General features: G+C 32.9%; 1 protein-coding gene across 2 annotated transcripts in view; it reads left to right on the top strand.

Moving 5' to 3' along the window:
- The window catches only part of LOC143256989 (tetratricopeptide repeat protein 38-like), a 34,919-nt gene extending 29,461 nt beyond the window's left edge, over positions 1–5,458 (top strand). The window contains exons 13-14 of one of the 2 annotated variants that reach the window (XM_076515014.1): positions 4,256–4,287; positions 5,056–5,458. In XM_076515014.1, the coding sequence (XP_076371129.1) occupies positions 4,256–4,287; positions 5,056–5,146 (123 nt within the window). In that variant the 3' untranslated portion in view covers positions 5,147–5,458. Of the gene's footprint in view, positions 1–4,213; positions 4,288–5,055 lie in introns of both variants that reach the window. The other variant, XM_076515013.1, reaches the window with a different exon arrangement.
- Positions 5,459–21,148: the final 15,690 nt, after the last annotated feature.

Genomic DNA, 21,148 nt, shown 5'->3' with positions numbered 1-21,148 from the left:
CTTCAACACCCATCTCTGTCCCTTACGTACATTCCAGCAAACCCCAAGATCCACTTTCTTTGGTTCCTGGTACAGGCACTACCTCAGATACATCTTCTGCTCTAACCCCAAGATGCAAAACAATCATTTGTTCATGTCCTCAATTGCTAGAATCCTTTTCCAACAGCAAAGACTTGCCAAATCGACCCAGGGCAGGATCTATGGAGGTCGATAACCTTAATTAAAAAGAGGCGTGGTTGTAAACAGAAGGATTCTACACCCAATTCATGTACACATAAATAAAAATGGCCATCTTGATACAATGGAACTGTCAAGGTTTATGTTCTAATCTGGATGACATGAAAACACTGGTTGCTTCCTACCATCCTGTATGTCTTTTCTTGCATGAAACATTTTTGAAACCTGCTAATACAGTCACATGTTGGCAGTTTTCTTTGTCCAGAAATGACAGGCTGTGTGATAGATACGTGCATAGAGGGGTGGCACTCTTGGTTGATCAGCATGTGCCCACCTTGTATTTGCCACTCGACACATCCTTGGAGGCTGTAGACATCTGTGTTCCTTTGGGTCACACCATCACTGTTTGTTCTCTCTGCCTGTTGGAGAGACCTATGATCAATCAAACCTTGATGCTCACATTGAACAGTTTCTATCTGCCTTTTTAATCCTAGGGGACCTTAATGGACATCATTCCCTCTGGGGAAGTGCTGATATTGATAGAAGTGGTCACTCCATAGAGCATATGCTCTCTGATCACAGCCTTTTCTTTTAATACTGGTTCTTTTATTCATTTTCATGCATCTAATCAGTCTTTTACTGCTATTGATCTCTCAATGTGCTCCCCTTCACTATTCTCCCATTTTTCTTGGAGGGTTGACAATAATCTACAAGGCAATGATCATTTTCCTATAATTTTGAGAGAGACTGGCCGTGATCGTTGCCACACGACCCGCATACCCTGGTGGAAGCTGGATGAAGCAAACTGGTCCTCTTTCACTGTTCTTGCAGAACTTGATCCTGCCATTATCTGTAAGCCATCAGTAAATGACTTTGTGGCAGTAGTAACTGACTATTATACAAGCAGCTGCTCAGTGTAATCCTCAAACCTTGGCACGTTTTCCATGATATCCTTGTCCGTGGTGTAATCCTGCTTACCATGTGACATAGAAGGCTCAAAAACTGGCGTAGGATACCTTTTGTAGGTGTTCCACAGTCTCAAACTGCATCACTTTCCAACACACCCATGCACATGCTTGGTTGGTAAGACATCAAAGCCAGAAGGAATCTTGGATAAAGTTCACAAAAAGCATATCTTCCACCACCAGTTCCAAATCTGACACCTGGAGCATTACTGATACTCTAGCTGAAAGCTTTTGCCAGGTATCTAGCACTTCCTTCTTAGCCATCAAGATTCAGGCAAAGGGATCACCTCTTTCGTTTTGAGCTGATTGTCTCTATGACTGTAATCATCCCTCTACACTGGTGGAGCTCAAACTGGCTCTTCATTGGTCAGGCAGTACATCAGCTGGACCTGATGATATACACTACAACATGCTGCACCATCTATTTCCTGTTTATCTTGCTATTTTTATGATTATTTTTAACTGGATTTGGCAGGAAAATGTTTTTCCTGGTGCATGGTACCAGACTATTGTCCTACCTTCCTCTAAGCCTGAAAAGGATACCAAGATTCCTTCAAACTGCTGTTTAGTTGTTTTGATGAGCTGTCTCTGTAAGACCTTAGAGAGGATGGTTAATGCTCGTCTTGTTTGGTTCCTTAAATCAAACCCACCCAGTGTGGGTTTCGATGACAGCGCTCCACCGTAAACCATCTGATTTGACTTTAAAACATCACTCAGAGAAGCCTTTCTCAAATGACAATTTTTTTTTTTTTTTCTTATAGCAAAGCCACATAGGGCTATCTGCTCAGCCCACCGAAGGGAATCGAACCCCTGATTTTAGCGTTGTAAATCCAGAGACATACCGCTGTACTAGCTGGGGGCCAATATTTTGTATCAGTATTCTTTGACATTATGATACAACATGGAGGTATGGCATTTTGCAATACCTCCATATACATGGGTTACATGGCCATTTTCCCATTTTTATTAAAAAAATTTTAATAGACAGGAGATTCCAAGTTTGTGTGGGTTCAACACTTTCCTGTTCTTTTCTACAGGAACTTGGAGTACCTCAGGACTGTGTTTTGAATGTTACTCTTTTCAGTATAAAGATTAATGCCATCACTGAACAACTCCTCTTACTGTTGCACATGGGCTCTATGTCGTTGACTTTCACATCTCATGTCAATCATCAAACATGAGGTATATTGAGTGGCAGCTACAGACTGCCCTCCATCGTTTACTGAAGTGGACCACAGCAAACGTCTTTAACTTTCCTGTCTCTAAAACTGTTTGCATGCATTTTTGCCACCAGTGGGGTATTCACCCTGATCCAGAACTCTGTATCAGTGAAGTTGTGCTACCTGTGATCCCTGAGACAAAGTTCTTGGTGTTATTTTTTACCGTAAGCTGACCTTTATATCACACATCATGCAACTACGGGTAAAATATACAAGAGCATTGAACATCTTCCATGTTCTCTCTTCCACCACTTGGGGAGTGAATTAAAGATATATTGTGCTTTTATTTGGTTGAAACTTGACTATGGATCACTGGTCTATGGCTCGGCCAGGACCTTATCCTTAAAGATACTGGACCTCATTCATCATCAAAAACTTTGGCTCTGCACTGGGGCTTTCCACACTTTCCCAGTTCAGAGCTTATACATATACATAGTCTCATGAACCTTCTTTGCACCTCTGCCGTTTGTAACTGTCTTTACTATATGCTTCGAAACTTCATTCCTTACCAAAACATCCCACCTGGAGTTGTGTTTTCCTTCCTTGGTGGGTCATACTTTTTCAGAACAGATGATCTGCCATTGCTCCTCTTAGCCTTCGTATTCAGGTGCAGTTGAATGAATTGGGTCTGTCCTTGGATAACACTGCTGTATACACTGGTCAGCCTATTTCACTATGACTTATTACAGTCCCAAAATATGACCTATCTTTAAATTGTCTGAGAAAAGTAGACACTTCCAATTGGAAATATTGTGTTATTTGCTGAACATCTTTCAAACCATCCTTCCTTTCCTATTTATACATATGGTTTGAAATCAGGTGACTGTGTGTGCGCTGACATGGTTTGTTATGGTTCAGTGGTTGTATGCAGAATCTCCTCCACAGTTTCTGTGTTCACTGCTGAACTATACACCATTTCTCTTTCCCTGAATCATGTAGAAGCTAAGCAGTACTCAAACTGCACTATTTATACTGACTTGCTTGGGTTTCTACTGGCCCTGGAATTGCTTCACATTAGTTCACACTCTGTTCTCACTGATGTGTTGTTTGTGTAACACTCAGGTCACAGTAAGCCACATTTCACTGTCTTATCATCGTTATGACTCTCAAGATGGCACCATTTCAAACGTGCTGTTTGAACTACCCATTAGTCATCCTAGCGAATTATAATTAAAATTTTGCTGCAAGTCTTTTAAAAGTTTTATTACTTTCTAAAAATGGCCGTAATGTCAAATAATTTGGAACCAGGACTGGAAAGGCCAACTTCAGGTGACTGGCAGTAGTTTTTGAACTTACCTGTTAGTCTTCCTGGAGAGCTATGATAATTACAATTATGCTACAGAAAGTCCTTTACAAATTGTATTTCTGTAGTTTTCCTCTTACCATTGTAGACTAGATGTAAACATTGGTTTTAATGTTATTTATGGTTTTTTCAAAACTTTGTTTGTTATTCCTTAATTTCCTTTTATGAATTTTACTAAATTTACTTTAGTTTTTACTTTGTACTGGATGTTTGGCACAGATAGCCGAGCTGCTTTGTGCCATAAAACAGCAAACCAACCAACCAAACAGTCAGAATCTATGGTATGTTTCAAGAGAACTTGTTTAACAAAAACTATTAGGTTTGTAAAAAAGCTAAAGATTAAGTTAGTTTTACTTTTTTGGCAGAATATTTCAGTTCTCTTTACCAAAACCTTTGAGCAGTTTGGAGTTTTCTATTTTTTTTATTTCTATATATATTGCATAGTAATTGACTTTCATATATCAGTTAACTATGAAAGGTAAATAACTTTTTATGTATATAAACAAATGTTTTATGCTTTTCATCAATTATATTTCATTTTGTAATAGCGTGATGTGTTTAACTTACTTCTCATACATGCTGCTCTGAAGTCTGCCAACAGGTACCATCACTCTCTTGCCCGGTAAGTGAATCACCAGTTTTTAATATACACTGTAACATTAGCTTAGCATTCAGTTGGATCCATTCTGTCAGTGTCTGGTTACTTAATTTAAATATTAAATAATTTAATAAGTTGTTGAGCATATTTTATTATTATTATTTAAGCTTAGCATTTATGTGTGTGACAAAAATGCATGATTTTACATTACTTTGAAAGTTTTGTTACTAAATTTACTCAATCTGAAGTGGAGTTATTGAGTATTTTATCCTAAATCTAACTTGTGTACATTTATTACTTTATGGATAGGGAAGTAATTGGTAAAACTACTTTTTGTCAATTGATGTTCCAAGTCTAATTAATTAAAAAATTTCATTGTAAAAGTGAATTAAAAACTTGTCAGTTATACAACAGTCTGTAAGTATAGAAAGTTTAATATCCAGATAACATATATTTTGTTACTACAGTTTGAGGGTCAGTCTGAAGCCACTTCATCACTTGATACTAGAGAATACTTATCTATATTAAGAATATGAAAAATGATGACCATTAAAATTTTAAAAAACATAGAATTATTTACTTGGAGCTATTAGCCTTGTTTAGGATAATAACAGTGTAGTTCTTGTCTTTGAATGTTGTTTTAATTAAATAAGAAAAATGTGTTGATACTTTTAGCCTACCTCTAATTATATTTGTAGTGATATAATGTTGAAAACAAGTAAACAATTTTTGTTCTATAGTGTTGAAAACAAGTACATAATATTTTTAATATTTAGTTGATATTCATTTCAGGAGTCTTTTGTATGAGCGAAAATCTTTGAAAGAAGTTTCTGGATTGACAGATCGTCTCATGGCAAGAGCTTTGGCCTCCCATAATACATGACTTCCTTTTATAAACAGCATGTATTGATCTACTGTTTACAACTTTTGAGTTTGTTCATTTGTTTTCATGAACTTATGTCGTTTTTTTTTTTAATAATGGTTTTATGGTATTTTTAAAATAGAACCTTTTTTCATAATTACCTTTGTAATTTTCTGAATCTGAAGTTATAAGTAATATAAGTAAATTTTATCCTTCAAGCATAACTAAAATATTTACTTGGTGAACTCATTATATTTCTCTAGTTTATATAATATCTTAGAATATGTAGTGCATACTCAAGTGATTTATATATTTTCATAATAAAGATAGAAAAAGCAGTTGTGGAGCTGTAGGTGTGTTTTTTTATTATCAGTAAGATTTTTCTACTAATTTCTGATAGTTTATTTTTTCAAAAATTTGATTCTATGATACCTTAAATGTTATTTTTTGGTACTGCTGTAGAAAGCCTGTTTATTTTTCTGTCCTTACTATTTTTTTTCGTATGGGACATACTACTATAGAACTTTGATGTTTTTAGTTGATTGCTGTAAATTTTTTCTTGGCTTTCAAAATTTGTGGTGCCTACTGGAGGGATTTACATATATTGATAATAAAGTTGATACAAATCTGATTCTACACCCAAGATAACTAAAAGAGAACTTTTATTTTCATTATCATGTGTTTATATAGCTATATAGTTAGTAAATAGTAACATAATAATAATATTGTTTCAATACTATTCTTAAGAGGCACATTATAGCAGACTTGAGGAATAGAACACACACTAGCCCTGATGAAACTGCAAAGGTGAAACAAAGATTAAAATGAAAGCTTTCTTATAAGTGTTTGTAGTATAAAGGGTATTGTGTTCTAACTTTAATATCAAAGTGACATTGTGAAATATGTTTTAAAAATTTGATACACATAGATAACTACTGTTTGTAAAAAACATTCACTTTAGCTTAAAAAATTTTGTCATGAAGTCAAAAATTCTACTTTTTGTAAGTTTACACTATTGAAACTTATATGTTTGAAATAATTATTTAAAATTATGGCAAACATGTAAAAGTTGTCAGTCTGAGTTATAAACTGTACATGGACTCAGTCAATTGACCAGGCTTGTAACCACCTCTCAGTGTAAAACTATACAAAACTTTGAATGTACTAATGCACCTCTATGAAATTTTGCAACTTTTTCATAAACATTACAGATCTGTTGTACATTTTTTAATAAACTGCTCACTTAAGATTTGTCTAAATTTATAAAGCATTTACAGAATTAGTTTGAATAAATGGTGATTTTTATGCTAAATATAAAAGTACTTTCATCTTAAATATTTCATATTTAACATGCAACACACTATTTCACATTAGCTTAGGGAAGATGGAATTCTGAAAGCTGAAACATTTGATAAATACTTTATGTAATCACATTTATGTTTTACTTTATTATTAAATTAAATTTTCTTAAAAATGAATCAATTATTAACTAAAGTAATTTCTTACCTTAATATTTTAGTTACTTTCGTTAAAAAAAAAAAAAAAAAACATAGAAAACAAGACATTTCTCACTTACATCTTGGTTGAGGTCTTTTACACTTTCCAGCTACTGTTAACAAACAATAATCAGATTTCTTTAACTTAGAATATATTCCTTCTATTAGTTATAAATGTTAGTAAATATCTTGAAGTGCATGAAGAAGATTGGAGAAGCTAATTTGATGGGTTTAGTAACTTTATCAATATCTCAACAAATCAAGAACACAGGAGGTACAAAGTTTACATTTTTACTGGACATTATTCTTAGTTTACCTGATCTTTTATGCACTATAGAAGCTCTATTATTAAAATCAATGAATTTAAAGGGGAGAAGTCAGAAGTGTGAAGATTGAGAAAGTTTTTAATACTTCCCTTACAAATTATAAAGTTAAAAAATATTTAGTTTTGAAGTATAAACTGTGTTTTGATGCTGAGTGTATTAACATACATTGATAATTAAATTTTGAAGTTACCTGTGTAAAAAAGCAAGGACACATACAATTTAATCTTCCTCTGTGCACTGGGTTAATCAAGAATCTCATAAGGCTGATACTTTTTTTCTTTGTTTTATTCTGTATAACTGAAGATGCAAGAAGCATCATAGAATGTTATTTAGTTTCATATTTCATTTGTTCATTCAAAGAGTTTATATTTCTGAACAAGTTAGTAAAAGTCACTGAATCCTTTGTCTTCATCACAGAAATTTTGGGCTTTTTTTTTTTTTCTTCACCTTTTAAATTGCTCGGTTCTTGTACAACATATATACTGGTTTCCATAAGGACAATAGTAAACTTGGATGAATTTTTACAGCCACTACCTGAAAAAAAGTAAATCATAAGTTCAATATGCAACTGTAGGAAGATAGAATGTTTTTATTTAATGCAAAGCTTTTAATTATTACTAGTAGATGTTTAATGAAGACTTCTCAGTGAAAAATACTAATTGACCAAATTTTATAATATTACGTAAGATATTTATAGGGTTTGCTATTGACTTTTTTCAAGTAAGTCACTTTGAGATGAGAGATAAAGATAATTCATGTGTGTATTTTCCAATTATTCTAGAATATTTTAGGTTTCTTTACACTATACGTTGCATCAGAATAAAAAAATGTTAAATTGTCCTGTGCTACATTTTGTTTTAGTACTATATTTACAATTACTCGGTTTAGTTCCCAGACATAAAGAATGTAGTCTTTACACTGTGCTTTATTACAGGAATTGCCAGTGACATGCATATGAATTAGCTGTGGTACTCAGGCCCTTGTCCCTACATGCTACATTGCCTTTTCTCTTAATCATAAAAATTGTTAACACCTGCTTGTCGCAAGTTGATAAGAAACAGTACTTTTAAACTTAATGGAACACAAAGAATTGGAGAAATTTAATAGTATGTTGTTATATGTTTATACACAAGTATTCCCTGCCTTGTTTGAGATTTTAAAAATGTCCATTAAACGAGTTGAATAGGAATAAAAGAAGATCTGTTTGCTTCTTAGGGCCTTTAAATATATATACATGAGACAACCCACAGTCTCCTCTAACACCTTTCCATCTACCCAAAAATGGCTTGCCTGTCGATCTTGAAAAGTGCCTTTTCCTTTTTGTCATTATTCCTCTGTCCCTTTTATAATTCTCTGCATGTAACTGTCATTCTTACTTTATAGAGATGTAATTCGTTATTCTAAGATTTGTCTAAGGTAAACATATTTCTATAAAACAATAATTCACTATTTAGTAGTTTCAATTCAAATATGTTTTATTCATTTTTAAAATATATTAAACTGTAATTTTGTAATTTATACATATCTCAGAATAATGTACTGTTTTTGATGTTTGTCTTTTCCAAGACATAACAATAACCCCACCATTAAAGAATAGTCCTCCATCTGTGAGTCAACGTTTAATTAACAGTTGAGCAAATCTGTGGTTCGATTTTTGTGATGGGCAAAGTGAAATGTGTGGTTTTACAAAGAAGGAAACAAACATTATAAAGCTGTCCATAAATTATACTTTGTCGCCATTGTTTCGAGCAAAGCATCAGAATTGGCAATCTGCACTCTGTCCATTACAGATAAGCAAACCTGTATTGTCTTCTTGTAAGTCGGTAAACCTACCATTCAACTATCGAGAAATTTTTAATGTAGCATCAAAAATTACTAAAATGTGGAAACTACAGACTTGAATATCATACTATTCCAAATGATGCGTTCACATTAATGATGTATGTTGAATTATAGGTTCCTTTGTTGTTTTCTTCAGTTTAAGTTTCTGAATGGATGTTTTTGCTTTTTTTGACACAAGATCTTAATTTGAATATGCAAAATCCATTCTCAAATTGAGATTGTGTTAAACAACATTAACGATGAATTATGATAATAAAATTTTACAGTATACATGATATTGTATTAGAATAAGTTTGAGAGTAATTAATGTTTTTCAGATTGATCACATTAATGTATGATTTTTTAAATTCTGTATTTGATGATTCAACAGAACATCTTAATTTACGATTTAGTTTATTATTACCTTATCATAAAACTTAGAGACTGAGATTGCTGCATGATTTATTCTATAATATTACAAGATACCTAAAGTCTAACCCCAGAAATAAATTGATAAAATGGTGTGTGACTCATTTTGTTATTGACCTAAAATAAGATCCCTAAAACCATAGAGTACTACTTATTACACTAGTACACCATTTGATCCTCAGCTGAAATTTGACTGCTCTATTATTACTCATCATATTGTATTGTATGTCCTTTTCTTTTACCGCTTTGTTACGAGATCTAGAGTCTCTACTGGTTAATAACTTGGTGTAATATGTGATCTGTTACCACCCTTTATAAGACTCGTCGAGTTTGGTTTCGGCAATAAGTTGGTGTACAAAAGCCTATTTTTTCTCCGTTATGAAACTCATGAGCCTGAAACTGGCGTAAGAATTAGACTAATATCATGCCACTGTAAGTGTCATAGACTTTAATTTGGAAATATATTGGTATATGAACTGGTTATCTATTATCATATTGTGAGACTCCGAAAGTGAAAAATTTGAGTTTGAGGTTATTTATTACTACTGCATTATTAGTTCCTTAAGCCCTGAACCAGATGTATCACTTTTATATTATTACCCCATTTAAAATCCCTAGACGTTGAACATGGTATTAATATAATCTACATCTTGTTCTGATGTTAAGCAACTATAAAGAACTTTGCAACCTACACAAGGTATACGAGTTGCTATGTTACTACCCCATTCTAAGTCCTCTACAGCCACAACTAGGTCTAGTATTGGCATGTTATATTATCCCTAGATCCTGATTTTGACAGTAAATTGGCATAAGTATTGATCTAATATTAACCCTTTGTAAGACCCGTAAAGCCTAAACTCGGAAACGATTTAGTTTATTATTATTATTATTATTATTATTACACTTTAAATATTTTAGCACTTGAACTAATTGTACGTTTAGGTTTATTACCAAACTATAAGATTCTGTAGTGTTAACTTAGTATACTCTTTGATCTATTACTACCTCTTGACCCTAAATTCCAGGTACGAATAGGTCTATTATTACCATATTATCTCTCTTAAAGCTGAGCACAGTATACGACTTGATCCATTACGAAATTAGTAAAAGATTGCTAGGTTTTAATCTTAATGACAATAATATGGCTTCCAACTTTATCTTTTGTTACTCTTTCAAAAGACCTTTAGTACATTGACTTCTTGTATAAGTTGACCTACTATTATTCCACTGTAAAACACTTGTATTTCGATCTTGTTAATAATTTTGTGTACTTATCCCATTATTACCCTACTATAAGGCTTTTAGAGCCAAAACATTGTAAGGCTTTATGTGCGAATTGTTCTGTTATGACACTATTACAATTCTAGAGTCTGAAGCTGGTAATACAGGACTAGACATTACATTTCAAAAGGTCTCTCTTTATGATGACAGGTAGGTGTGGAGATGTAAAATGTAAAATAAGTCCCATAAATTTGCTTTTCTCTAGTGAAGATTTGCTCAATAGTTGATACTCCGTAATTGAAGAGACATACTAGAATCATTGACTCTTCGATATGAAGAAGATCTCTTGTGGCTATACTTCTTTATAATTATTTCGAAATAATAAAAAGAATAATTTCAAAACAGCAGAATAGAAATAATGTTTCGTATTTCATATATTAATGAATCTTAATAGAAACTTTTGTGAGGTTGGGAATGTTCATCAAGCAGGTCTCCAGGTTATACTTGCTTTAAAAACATTCGAGAAACAAGGGAAGATATTTTACAAAATGAAATTTATAACAGAATCAGAAATTGAGCTACAGGAACTTCTGAAGATCTTGAAATAAGTACAGGACCAATACTTTATGAGAGTAATGCTTGTTTTATCCATGTGATAAAAGGTAATTTAGTGGACTGGCTCCACCCGTTATGAGGTGTTACAATATCAAAACCTTATGTTTAGACATAAACATAAACACTATATCAAGTAAAAGCAACAGGCAACCTCACTTAAGACAACCCTTACTGTAATATATCAATCAATTGGTCGAGATTTATTCTACAGAAATACATTCTGTAGTAGAGTGTTCAAGTGACTAAGGTGTTACTCAAACACCAGGATCTTTTCATTCTCTTCATAGAACAGGGAAGCACGTCAATAAGTAGTCTATGGATGCCAAGAAAGAAATTAGTACATTAAAATTTTCCCCGAAGATAATATACAAGTATTTACATCAAGACACCCTGATTATTTAGTCCAAGAGTGTTTTAAGTGATATTCATCTTGTAAATACAATTTACATGGTTAAAAATATTATTAATATTAATTATTCAGGAAAGGGCCACATTTTCACAGTAAGAACTCCTTACACTTGGTAGCTTTGTACATGAAATTGTATTTTATTAGAATATACTTAAGTAAAGATTAGTTGAATTCCTGGAATGTTAACTCGTAATTACTCCGAAAGTAATTGTAACTAAAACATATCGAGAGTAATTTATTTTATATTATTCAGAATCTGATGAAACTGTATCAAGAGTTTCCAGTGTAGTAGGTACAGGTGCATGAGAGACAAGTCTTATAGCAAGTTGATGATATGGATAAAAAAATCCTTTTTTGTTTGTTTCAAGTGTTGTGTCTTTGCGTATTACATAAGCAAAAATAGCAGTCATCTTCAGTTATACCAAAATAAAGTACAGAACTTTCATAAGTTATCTCCATTGTTTCTTGGCTCACGCTAGACCATTATAATTTCAAAAGGCAAATACTTTTTCTTACTTTTAGTCCATTATCTGAACTTCTCGACAGAAATGGTGCAAACTTTGGGTAATTTATACTACCTCTTATTGCCATAACGACAAATATATGATATCGAAACGAAAAAATAATTTCAAAGTGCACGCACTATCAAATACTATCCAACGGTAGAGACTAATGAAGTCATCATTAGATAGTGATTTCGTTAATGTACCAGAAATCTTGTTCCACCTAGCATCAGCATAATCAAGAAGCTTAAAAACAAATCAAGATAGTTCGTAGTAAATAATAGACCAACGTTTACGAAATATGCAAGAGAACGGGGTGGGAAACTAACGTTAAGCAACAACAAGAGAAAACTACACTGACGTGACTTCCAGATAAGATTCATGTAAGATCCTAGCATCATAAATAAAACTGGAAGTATACTGAACCAACCAATATATGTGTATTGATAACCAGTTATTCACTAAAATACCTCCTTACGTACATGTCTAGCTGGGAGAGGACATTATAATTTGACTATGACAGTCAATCCCACTTTTCGTTATTTTGTATAATATGTAGTTAGTACACATAAGAATGTACTTCTTATATCAAATTTATTTTGAAAAATTCGAATTAATGTGGAAGAAATAAGGCATTGATTTAAAAACCTGCATTAATCCACGTGGATAAGTAATACCCAAGTGCACATCCTCAAAATTCACTAAGTTTGGGGGTAAAATTCAGATTTGTTGTTTGGATGGTTAAAACTATGAAATGTTTGTTTTGTAAATTACTGATGTCTTTCTATGATTGGTGCTCATAATAATTTTGTTTCTTTTGTAGGTTGTTTTTATAAGATACATCATAGGCGAGAATAAACTATACACGTGTAGTATGTGTTAATTGATAAAATTTTAATATCATCTTCTAAGAACAGCAGAATTTGGATCAATGCCAATTTTATACAAAAATACTTGATTGGTATATGATGTTATTTCATATGCTGAGCATATAACTTTTGAAGATATTAATACTATGATTTCAGAAATTTCGTACAATCGTTAGTAGTAGGAACTACTATAACATTGTTCAGATGAAAAAATAAAATAAAATTAAACATAAGAGTGGGCAAGTGAACTTTTAGAAAAAGGTTTTTATATGTTTATACAACTTTTCTCTTTGTGTATACAATGTTTCAGTATAAATGGATTTCTAAACTTCCTTTTAAATCAATGATTAATTAAAATTAAATAAGCTTGGTAACTGCATCATGTTCGATAGCTAGACCTTCGCCTTCTTCAAACCCTTAAATAAGATTTTTTTTCTTAAATTTGTTATTAATATTTTGATTTAATAAAAAGTGTAACGTATTTCATACCATTGTTTGTCAGAAAGACACACATTTGGTTTTTATATTCATTGGAATTATTTCAATATTCATTACAAAAAAACCAAAAATACGTAAATCATCAAGAATCTCTTTGAAATCTTTAAGCTAAAGTATTTGGTATTCCTGCATTTTAAATAGTGATAAATATGTTAAAATCACAACTTAAATTGCAAAAATAACTATTTTTCACACTTATAAATAAATTTTTTTGGATAAAAAGACAATAAAGTGTGAATTCACATGTCTAAATAAAAATAATTTTTTAGTTTTATTTTGTGCAAAGTTCGTGAAAATTTCCTTTAACATGAGTAAAGACAATCTTAGATTGAATTTAAACTAAAAAGTATCGTTGAAGGGTTATAATATAAAAAGACAAATTACACTCATTCAATGTGAATCACAGTTAAAACATACTATGTGACCAAAAACAAAATTGATTTCCGTAAAATATTAAATTAAAATTAAAATTAGAGCAATTTGTATGGAATTTGGAAAACAGCTATGCGATTAAAACAAAAAAGTCCCAAAATGATAGAATAGTAAAATAAAATAATAAATAAAGTGATTAAATAACAATCCTGAGAAATATTTCTGAAAGGGAAACTTACATTGAGGTATGTTGAAAAAACAGTGTTAACATGTAAAAAATACACGACTACAGAAAAGGTTCGTGGAAAATAACATAGGTACCATGTTGATGAAAGTATATTTAATTATTTGAAGATAAATCTTTCTTTAAAACTTCTGCACATGACCTTTACATCTAACGATTTATCCTAACTAAAGGAGATGAAACTGGATGTAAAAATGAGATAATTATCCCCATCACGTTTGGTTTGTTTTTGGAATTTCGCACAAAGCTACTCGAGGGCTATCTGTGCTAGCCGTCCCTAATTTAGCAGTGTAGAGGGAAGGCAGCTAGTCAGTGTAGAGGGAAGGTAGCTAGTCATCACCACCCACCGCCAACTCTTGGGCTTTTCTTTTACCAACGAATAGTGGGATTGACCGTCACATTATAACGCCCCCACGGCTGGGAGGGCGAGCATGTTGGCGCGACTCGGGCGCGAACCCGCGACCCTCAGATTACGAAGCGCACGCCTTAACGCGCTAGGCCCATCCTCATCACAAATTTAAGAGTAATTGAACAAGGTCTAATTTGATAATATGCACTTCCACTGATTTCCAAGTTACTTTTGAACTTTAAATTTGGTTATTTGTTAACTTTGTGTCAAGTCAGCATATGCTAGGATAATGAAAAAATGATTTTGTGGCCTTTGTTATTTAAGTATCAATTTAAAAATAATCATTTTTTATTTTTTTGTAGGGTATTATCTGTTAAATTATTTTATTTCTTGTAAACTGGTAAATCTACACATACGTTTTTGTTGGTAAATTTCACTATTACCAGTCACTACAATTATCTTTTAGATAAATCTTATTACTGCCCAATAATTGTTTTGAAAAGTTTTGCTTCCTGAAAAGTTTTTGCTTATTGTGACAGGTACCTGGTGGGTATGCACAAATATAGTTTTGGTTTTGATTCATCACGTAGGAACTCTGAGAAATGGACAGTTAACTGTTTACCGGCAATAACGTATTTAATTGAGTTTATGTTTTTAATACACCATTAAGTTCATCATAATTAAAAGTGTTTTGCTCCTGATTTTCGTTTGTATTTAATGTCCGGTGCATTACGTTGCAGTGTCCAACAGTAGTCAGCAAGCATTGACGGATTCCAGTTGCCCTGATATCGTTTTTTCATTGTAGCAATGTCCTGGTGAAACGGTACGTGATGAGCAAATACGGATGTGATTTTCGTTATCAGCAGCTATAAATCTGTAAGGAACACCCAACAGTGTTCAAGAAGCAAAAACTTTGTTGTGCAGTGTTATCGTTTTTATTGATTCAAGTTTTGTTATTTTTGTTAAATTGTTTATTGCAATATATTATATGCAAAATTTATACGTTAATGTATATTTGCTTTAAAGGCTATAAAACGTTGCTTGAAGATGATGATGAGACTTCCTGGTTCAGTAATACTGCTAGTGACGGTCTTTCTCCTTCCAGCATCCGTAGCTTTTCCTGCATAAGCTTTGGAAGCATACATAAAGATCTTATAACAGCTTAATTTCTTGCTATGGATGGACAACCTCTGTCGGAATTCATAACTAGATAAAGTACAAAAACTAAAAGGGGTGCAAGAGATTTCAGATTTTTATGATGCCAACATAGCAAAGATATTTATTAACGTTGTTGTAGAATCTATTAGTGACAAAGTAGCATTAATTTCATGTAAAAAATAGAATGTTAAATCCATTATATGCTTGAAAGATACTGTTAATTATGCTTACGTAGACTATGACTTTTACTTATTTACGAAACCAAGGTTGCCATTTCTAAAAGGCAGTTCATAAAACTGAGACACGTATGTTTTGAAGACCAAAACCGCCAATAAAGACCATTCAGATGGCAGAAATTTTCGAAAAACTTACCTAATCGGCTGACGGCATCAAAAGAGCCCACAACGACATATACACTGTATCAAATCCTAAAGCCATCCAACTTAAAAACAAAAATCAAAAGAATAAAATATCTTTACTATTAACATATTATCTTATCAAGAAGTTACAAACAAATATCATAAAGAAAAATGTTTAATGGCTCATTACTGACGTTATCATCAAAATAGTCACTACACCTCTTTTAATCTCTTATAAACGTAATACACTTTTAAAGACCACTTGGTGCATTCGAAGCTGCAAGACGACAATTTACCCGTTAGTATAACTCATCAAAGTGTCAAAGAAAGTTCTTATACCTGTCCATACATTTCAAACAATGCTACAGTAACTAGTTCTATAATCAACTATAAGAGAATTTATAATCGTACATCATGTGTTGTATTCTCAATGCGGTAGGTGTCATAAATTACATATTGGAGAAGCAGCTCCCTACCACTTAATTGTTTTCGTGGAGACTTCAGACCTATAAGAAAAGACGCAACTATTCTTACAGTTCCTAAATAAATCATATCTCCTGATCACAATTATACTTCCAACATGAAAGTCCTAGTTAAAGAAAAGCACAAAACAGCAATTAACAAGTTAAGGGGAGAAAGTGTAAAACAATGTATCATTTTCCACCTTAACGCTAAGTTTCCTAATATAATTAATAAAAGCTTTAATTTCACATAAATTTAAAGATATTTTACATCAGTCACTTCCATACATAAATTTTCCATTAACCTGCTACCCCAATAGCTCAGCGACACGTTTGATAAGAACAGAGAAATATTCTGTATAAAGCGTTTATTTGTTTCTACAAAGTTTATACCAAAACACACTCTTGATGACGAGAAACCCACTTGAAATAAAAATGTATCTCAGAACGGCTGGTATGAGTATTGACACTGTTATTGATAAGCAAAGAACAACGTTTCGACCTTCCTAAGTCATCTTCAGGTTAAGAAAGAGAGAATTTGAATGTGACCGTTGATGGATACGTCTTAGGGAAGAAAGTATAAACGGATATGGGTTTGTAGGGGGCGTTGCAGGTGGTTGTTAGATTATTAATTAGTATAAGTATAAAGGTGTTCCTATATATTGGTTTAAATTTGGTTTCAGTTGTTGTACAAGTAGGCTTCTTTGATTTTGCGTTTGTTTGTATTTGTTTCCCTACTTAGCATTTGGGTGTTTTTTATAGTTATGTCGTGTTTATTTGATTTGCAGTGTTCAAAAACGTGTACAAGGTGTTTTTTCTTTGAATCTAATTTCCATTTTTCTGCCTGTTTCTACAATGTAGAAGTCGTGGCAGTTGTTACATTGTATTTTATAAATAATGTTGGCGTTGTGTTTGTCAGTGTAGTTTTTACATAGTATGGACTTTATTTTTTTACCTAGTTTTTGCATAAATTTGATGTTTACTGGAATGTTGTGTTTTGTTATAAGTTTCTCTGAATGTTGGTTATTTTTTGCTGATGTAGGGAACATATGGTATGCGGAAGTATAAGGTTTTGTAGTTTGTTGTATCTTGGGATTTATTGTTGTTTGTTGGTTGTTGGTCAAGGTGTGCACGTATAATTTTTTCCACGGTTTTTTGAGGAAATTTGTTGATGTTGATGAAGTATTGTTTTATTTTATTGATTTCACCGTTAATTTTATCGGGTGAGCATAGTTTTGTGGCTGTGTGTATTTGGTTTCTTAATGTGTTGCATTTTTGTTTTATTTCATGTGCTGAGTCCCATGGAATGTATAATCTAGTGTGGTGATTTTTCTGTGGATTTCGGTTTTAAATTGTGTATCAGTTCAAGTGATTTTGAGGTTAAAAAATGCTATTTGATTAGTTTTTTCCTGTTCACAGGTGAACTTAATGTTAGGGTGTATCGAGTTAACGTGACTGAAAAAACTAAGTGTGTGGTCTGTAGATGTGAATCCAGCAATTGTATCGTCAAGATATCTGTACCAGTATAGTGGTGGGTGTAAGGCTGAATTGATCGTATGTGATTCAATCTGTGTCATAGAAATGTTGGCTAGAACTCGTTACACGGGATTACCCATACTTAGGCCATTTATTTGCAGGTAGTTTTGATTATTGAACATAAAGTTAGTTTCGGTGGTAGTGAATTCTATAAGGGTTGCTAATTGGTTATTAGGGTTGTGTATCAATGGGTTGGGGTCTTAGATATAAAGTTCTAAAGCTATTTTGCAGACTTTAGTTGTTGACATTTCTGTGAAGAGGGAGATTACATCAAAACTGGCCATTAAGGCTTTATGAGTTAGTTGATTAAGAATATATTTAAAGTTGAAAGAATCTTTGAAAAAGAAACCGGCTGATTTTACATATTTAGAAAAATGTGTAACATGGAAATTGTCTCTTTTTTAACCTGAAGATGACCTAGGAAGGTCGAAACGTTGTTCTTTCCTAATCAATAAAAGTGTTAACACCCATAAAAGTACACTATTTTATACAAAATGGATTCGTGTATTTTGAGAGACGAATGTTCAAAACTACTTTTACAGACTAGAATAACAGCTTTTACATGTTTCTCCGATCATACGATACTTTAATTGTAACTACTTATGTATTTACTTCATAACTACTCCATGAAGATAGACTGTATCTCAGACGCCCTGAAAAGCTGTGGATTGAGCGAAACGCGTCGTCAGCAATGGATATGGTAAATATGGTGGGGTTCGAATATTATTATTATACACCTCTAATTCTTGGAAATGTCTAAGGGACAAGTGTAGAACGTTTTATAGTGTACTTGTTCTAATACTATTGTTTTATGATAAATATCTTCCTCAACTTGTAAAATTGCGTAGACACCATGATTAAATTTGTAATTAGAACCAATTTATATTCGAAACTTTTCAACGTTTTTTTTGTCTTAAATTAATTTCAAGGTAATACGGTCTTTATCATTTGACAAGGGAGTTTTCTCAAAACGTTTTACATTATAAAACTAAAATTAACTTCTTATTTAGACGTGTTAATTTATTTATCTTTTATCCTTTATCCTTATTTTCTGCTCACGTTTTAAGGAACAATAGTTGCTGATAAGTAAAACATTGTCGTTTCTAGAAAATGAATCATGGCCTGAAGATATGAATAATGATTTAAGAAAAGAAACAGCTATTTCATGTGTTAAGTCATATACCCCAGATTCTGACATACTAACGAAAAATAGTTTTAAATAACTTAATAATTAATATGGATTTTGATGTGAAATTTTCTATCATAACTACAAGAACACTAGCCAAGTCGTATATCACAAATTTGTTACACCAATCTGCACTTAAAGATTTGACAAACCAGTCAAAAAGTATGTACAAGATGGTTCGAAATACGAGATCTGTTCAAAAAATACGCGGACTGTTTGAATTGCGCGCTCCAGTTGGTTCCAAGGGAATCCGCTTGGTGTCGCTAGGTTCGCACAGACCAGCTGATTACGACGCCTTTTCCCGATTGCAGATATCTTCATTTATGTATTAGCTACGCGGTTTTAACTTAAGTGCGATTTTTTCGTTTGGCGGATTTCAGAATGAATGACCTGAAGGAGCAACGACTTGCTGTGAAATTTTGTGTTAAACTTGGAAAATCTGCGACTGAAACTTTTGCTATGCTTAACACGGCTTACCGTGATGTTGCTATGAAGCGTACGGCATGTTTCAAGTGGCATGAACGTTTTAAGGATGGTCGACAGTCCATTGAAGATGAAGAGCGTCCTGGACGTCCTTCCACGTCAACTGACGACCCACACGTCGACAAAATCAACACCCTGGTGCGGGCAGATCGACGTCTGACTGTCAGGGAGTTTGCTGAAGTGTGTGGGATATCAGTTGGATCTTGTTACGAGATTTTGACCGAAAAATTGAAGATGCACCGCGTTGCTGCGAAATTTGTGCCTCAGAACTCGTGAGTTTTTGGCCAAACACTCAATCACTGTTCTTCCCCATCCCCCCTACTCACCTGACCTTGCTCCTTGCGATTTTTTCTTGTTCCCCAAACTCAAAAGATCCTTGAAAGGAAGAAGATTTGAGACGATTCCCGAGATTAAGGCAAATGCGACGAAGGAGCTGGAGGACATTACAAAAGAAGCGTACCAGGACTGTTTCAACAAGCGGAAACACCGTTGGGATAAGTGTGTGCGTTGGGGAGGAGAGTACTTTGAAGGGGTCCCAGACCTGTATCTTCTAAATAAAGTACATTTTGTTTTATGACGTCAGTCCGCGTATTTTTTAAACAGCCCTCGTAGTCTTTTTAATTTTTGTGGTATTAATATCATAGTTCGACAAAAATAACATAGAGAACACAAATCGAAGAAATACTCTTAATTAAAAACAAATCCGTAGATTTATCCAGTATTCAGTCGTAAAATTACATTTATTTTAATTTCTATTGTTTAACAGTTGTGTTTGGTTGTTTTTTATTTTTTTTACTTTATTGTCTACTAAAGTAGCATCACTTTTGACACTGTATCTCAGAACGACTGGTATGGGTATTTACACTTTTATTAATAAGGAGAGAACAACGTTTCGACTTTCCTAGGACATCTCCAAGTTAAGAAACTGTTCTGAGATACATTTTTATTTCAAGTGGGTTTCTCGTCATCAAGAATCTCTTTTGACACTGCAACACCTAACGGTTTCATTTCACATTTAACTGTATCTACCTGATGATGTCAGGTAAAGCTAGTGGAACGGTGTTTTGTAGAAATAAAATAAGTTTTAAAATGTATTATTTTAACCGTAAACAAAACTTTATTTAAGCAATTGTTGTTTTGTGTAACATGAAGGTAAAACTAATAAAAAATATCCAAAGTATAAAATAAAATTCACAACTGAAATAAAAAATATTGAACTTAAATTACTGCTAATCCTAGTACCAACTCCAGAAAGTTCTCGAAATTTGTTTTTATTATGGCAAACCTGCTTTATATTTAAAAGAAGCATCTAGTATAAACCAAAAACAGTTCTGTTCAGGTTTCCACTTTATACATGCTGCGTACATGTCCCCTATTGAAATAAAGTAAACTAATCAATTTACAATGCTAAAATCCTGGGTTCGATTCTCGCGGTGGACAAAGCAGGTAGTTTAATGTGGCTTTGCTCTAAACAAACAAAGAAGCAACGCCCTTCAAAAGATAGCTACAGCCCTTGTCCATTGTCTGACTCAACCGCCCCCCAATGGCACAGTGGTATTTCTGCAGACTCATACTGCTAGAAACCATGGTGGAAAGAAGAAAGATAGTCCTTTTTGTAGGTTTATGTATAATAATAACACATACAAACAAACAACCCAACAAAATTATCTATTATATTTCCTGTAAGA

This window comes from Tachypleus tridentatus, chromosome 7, assembly GCF_004210375.1.
Source record: "Tachypleus tridentatus isolate NWPU-2018 chromosome 7, ASM421037v1, whole genome shotgun sequence".
Taxonomy (NCBI): Eukaryota; Metazoa; Arthropoda; class Merostomata; order Xiphosura; family Limulidae; genus Tachypleus; species Tachypleus tridentatus.
Note: the sequence above shows the minus strand (reverse complement) of the source record. Positions and strands in the feature narration are given on the sequence as shown.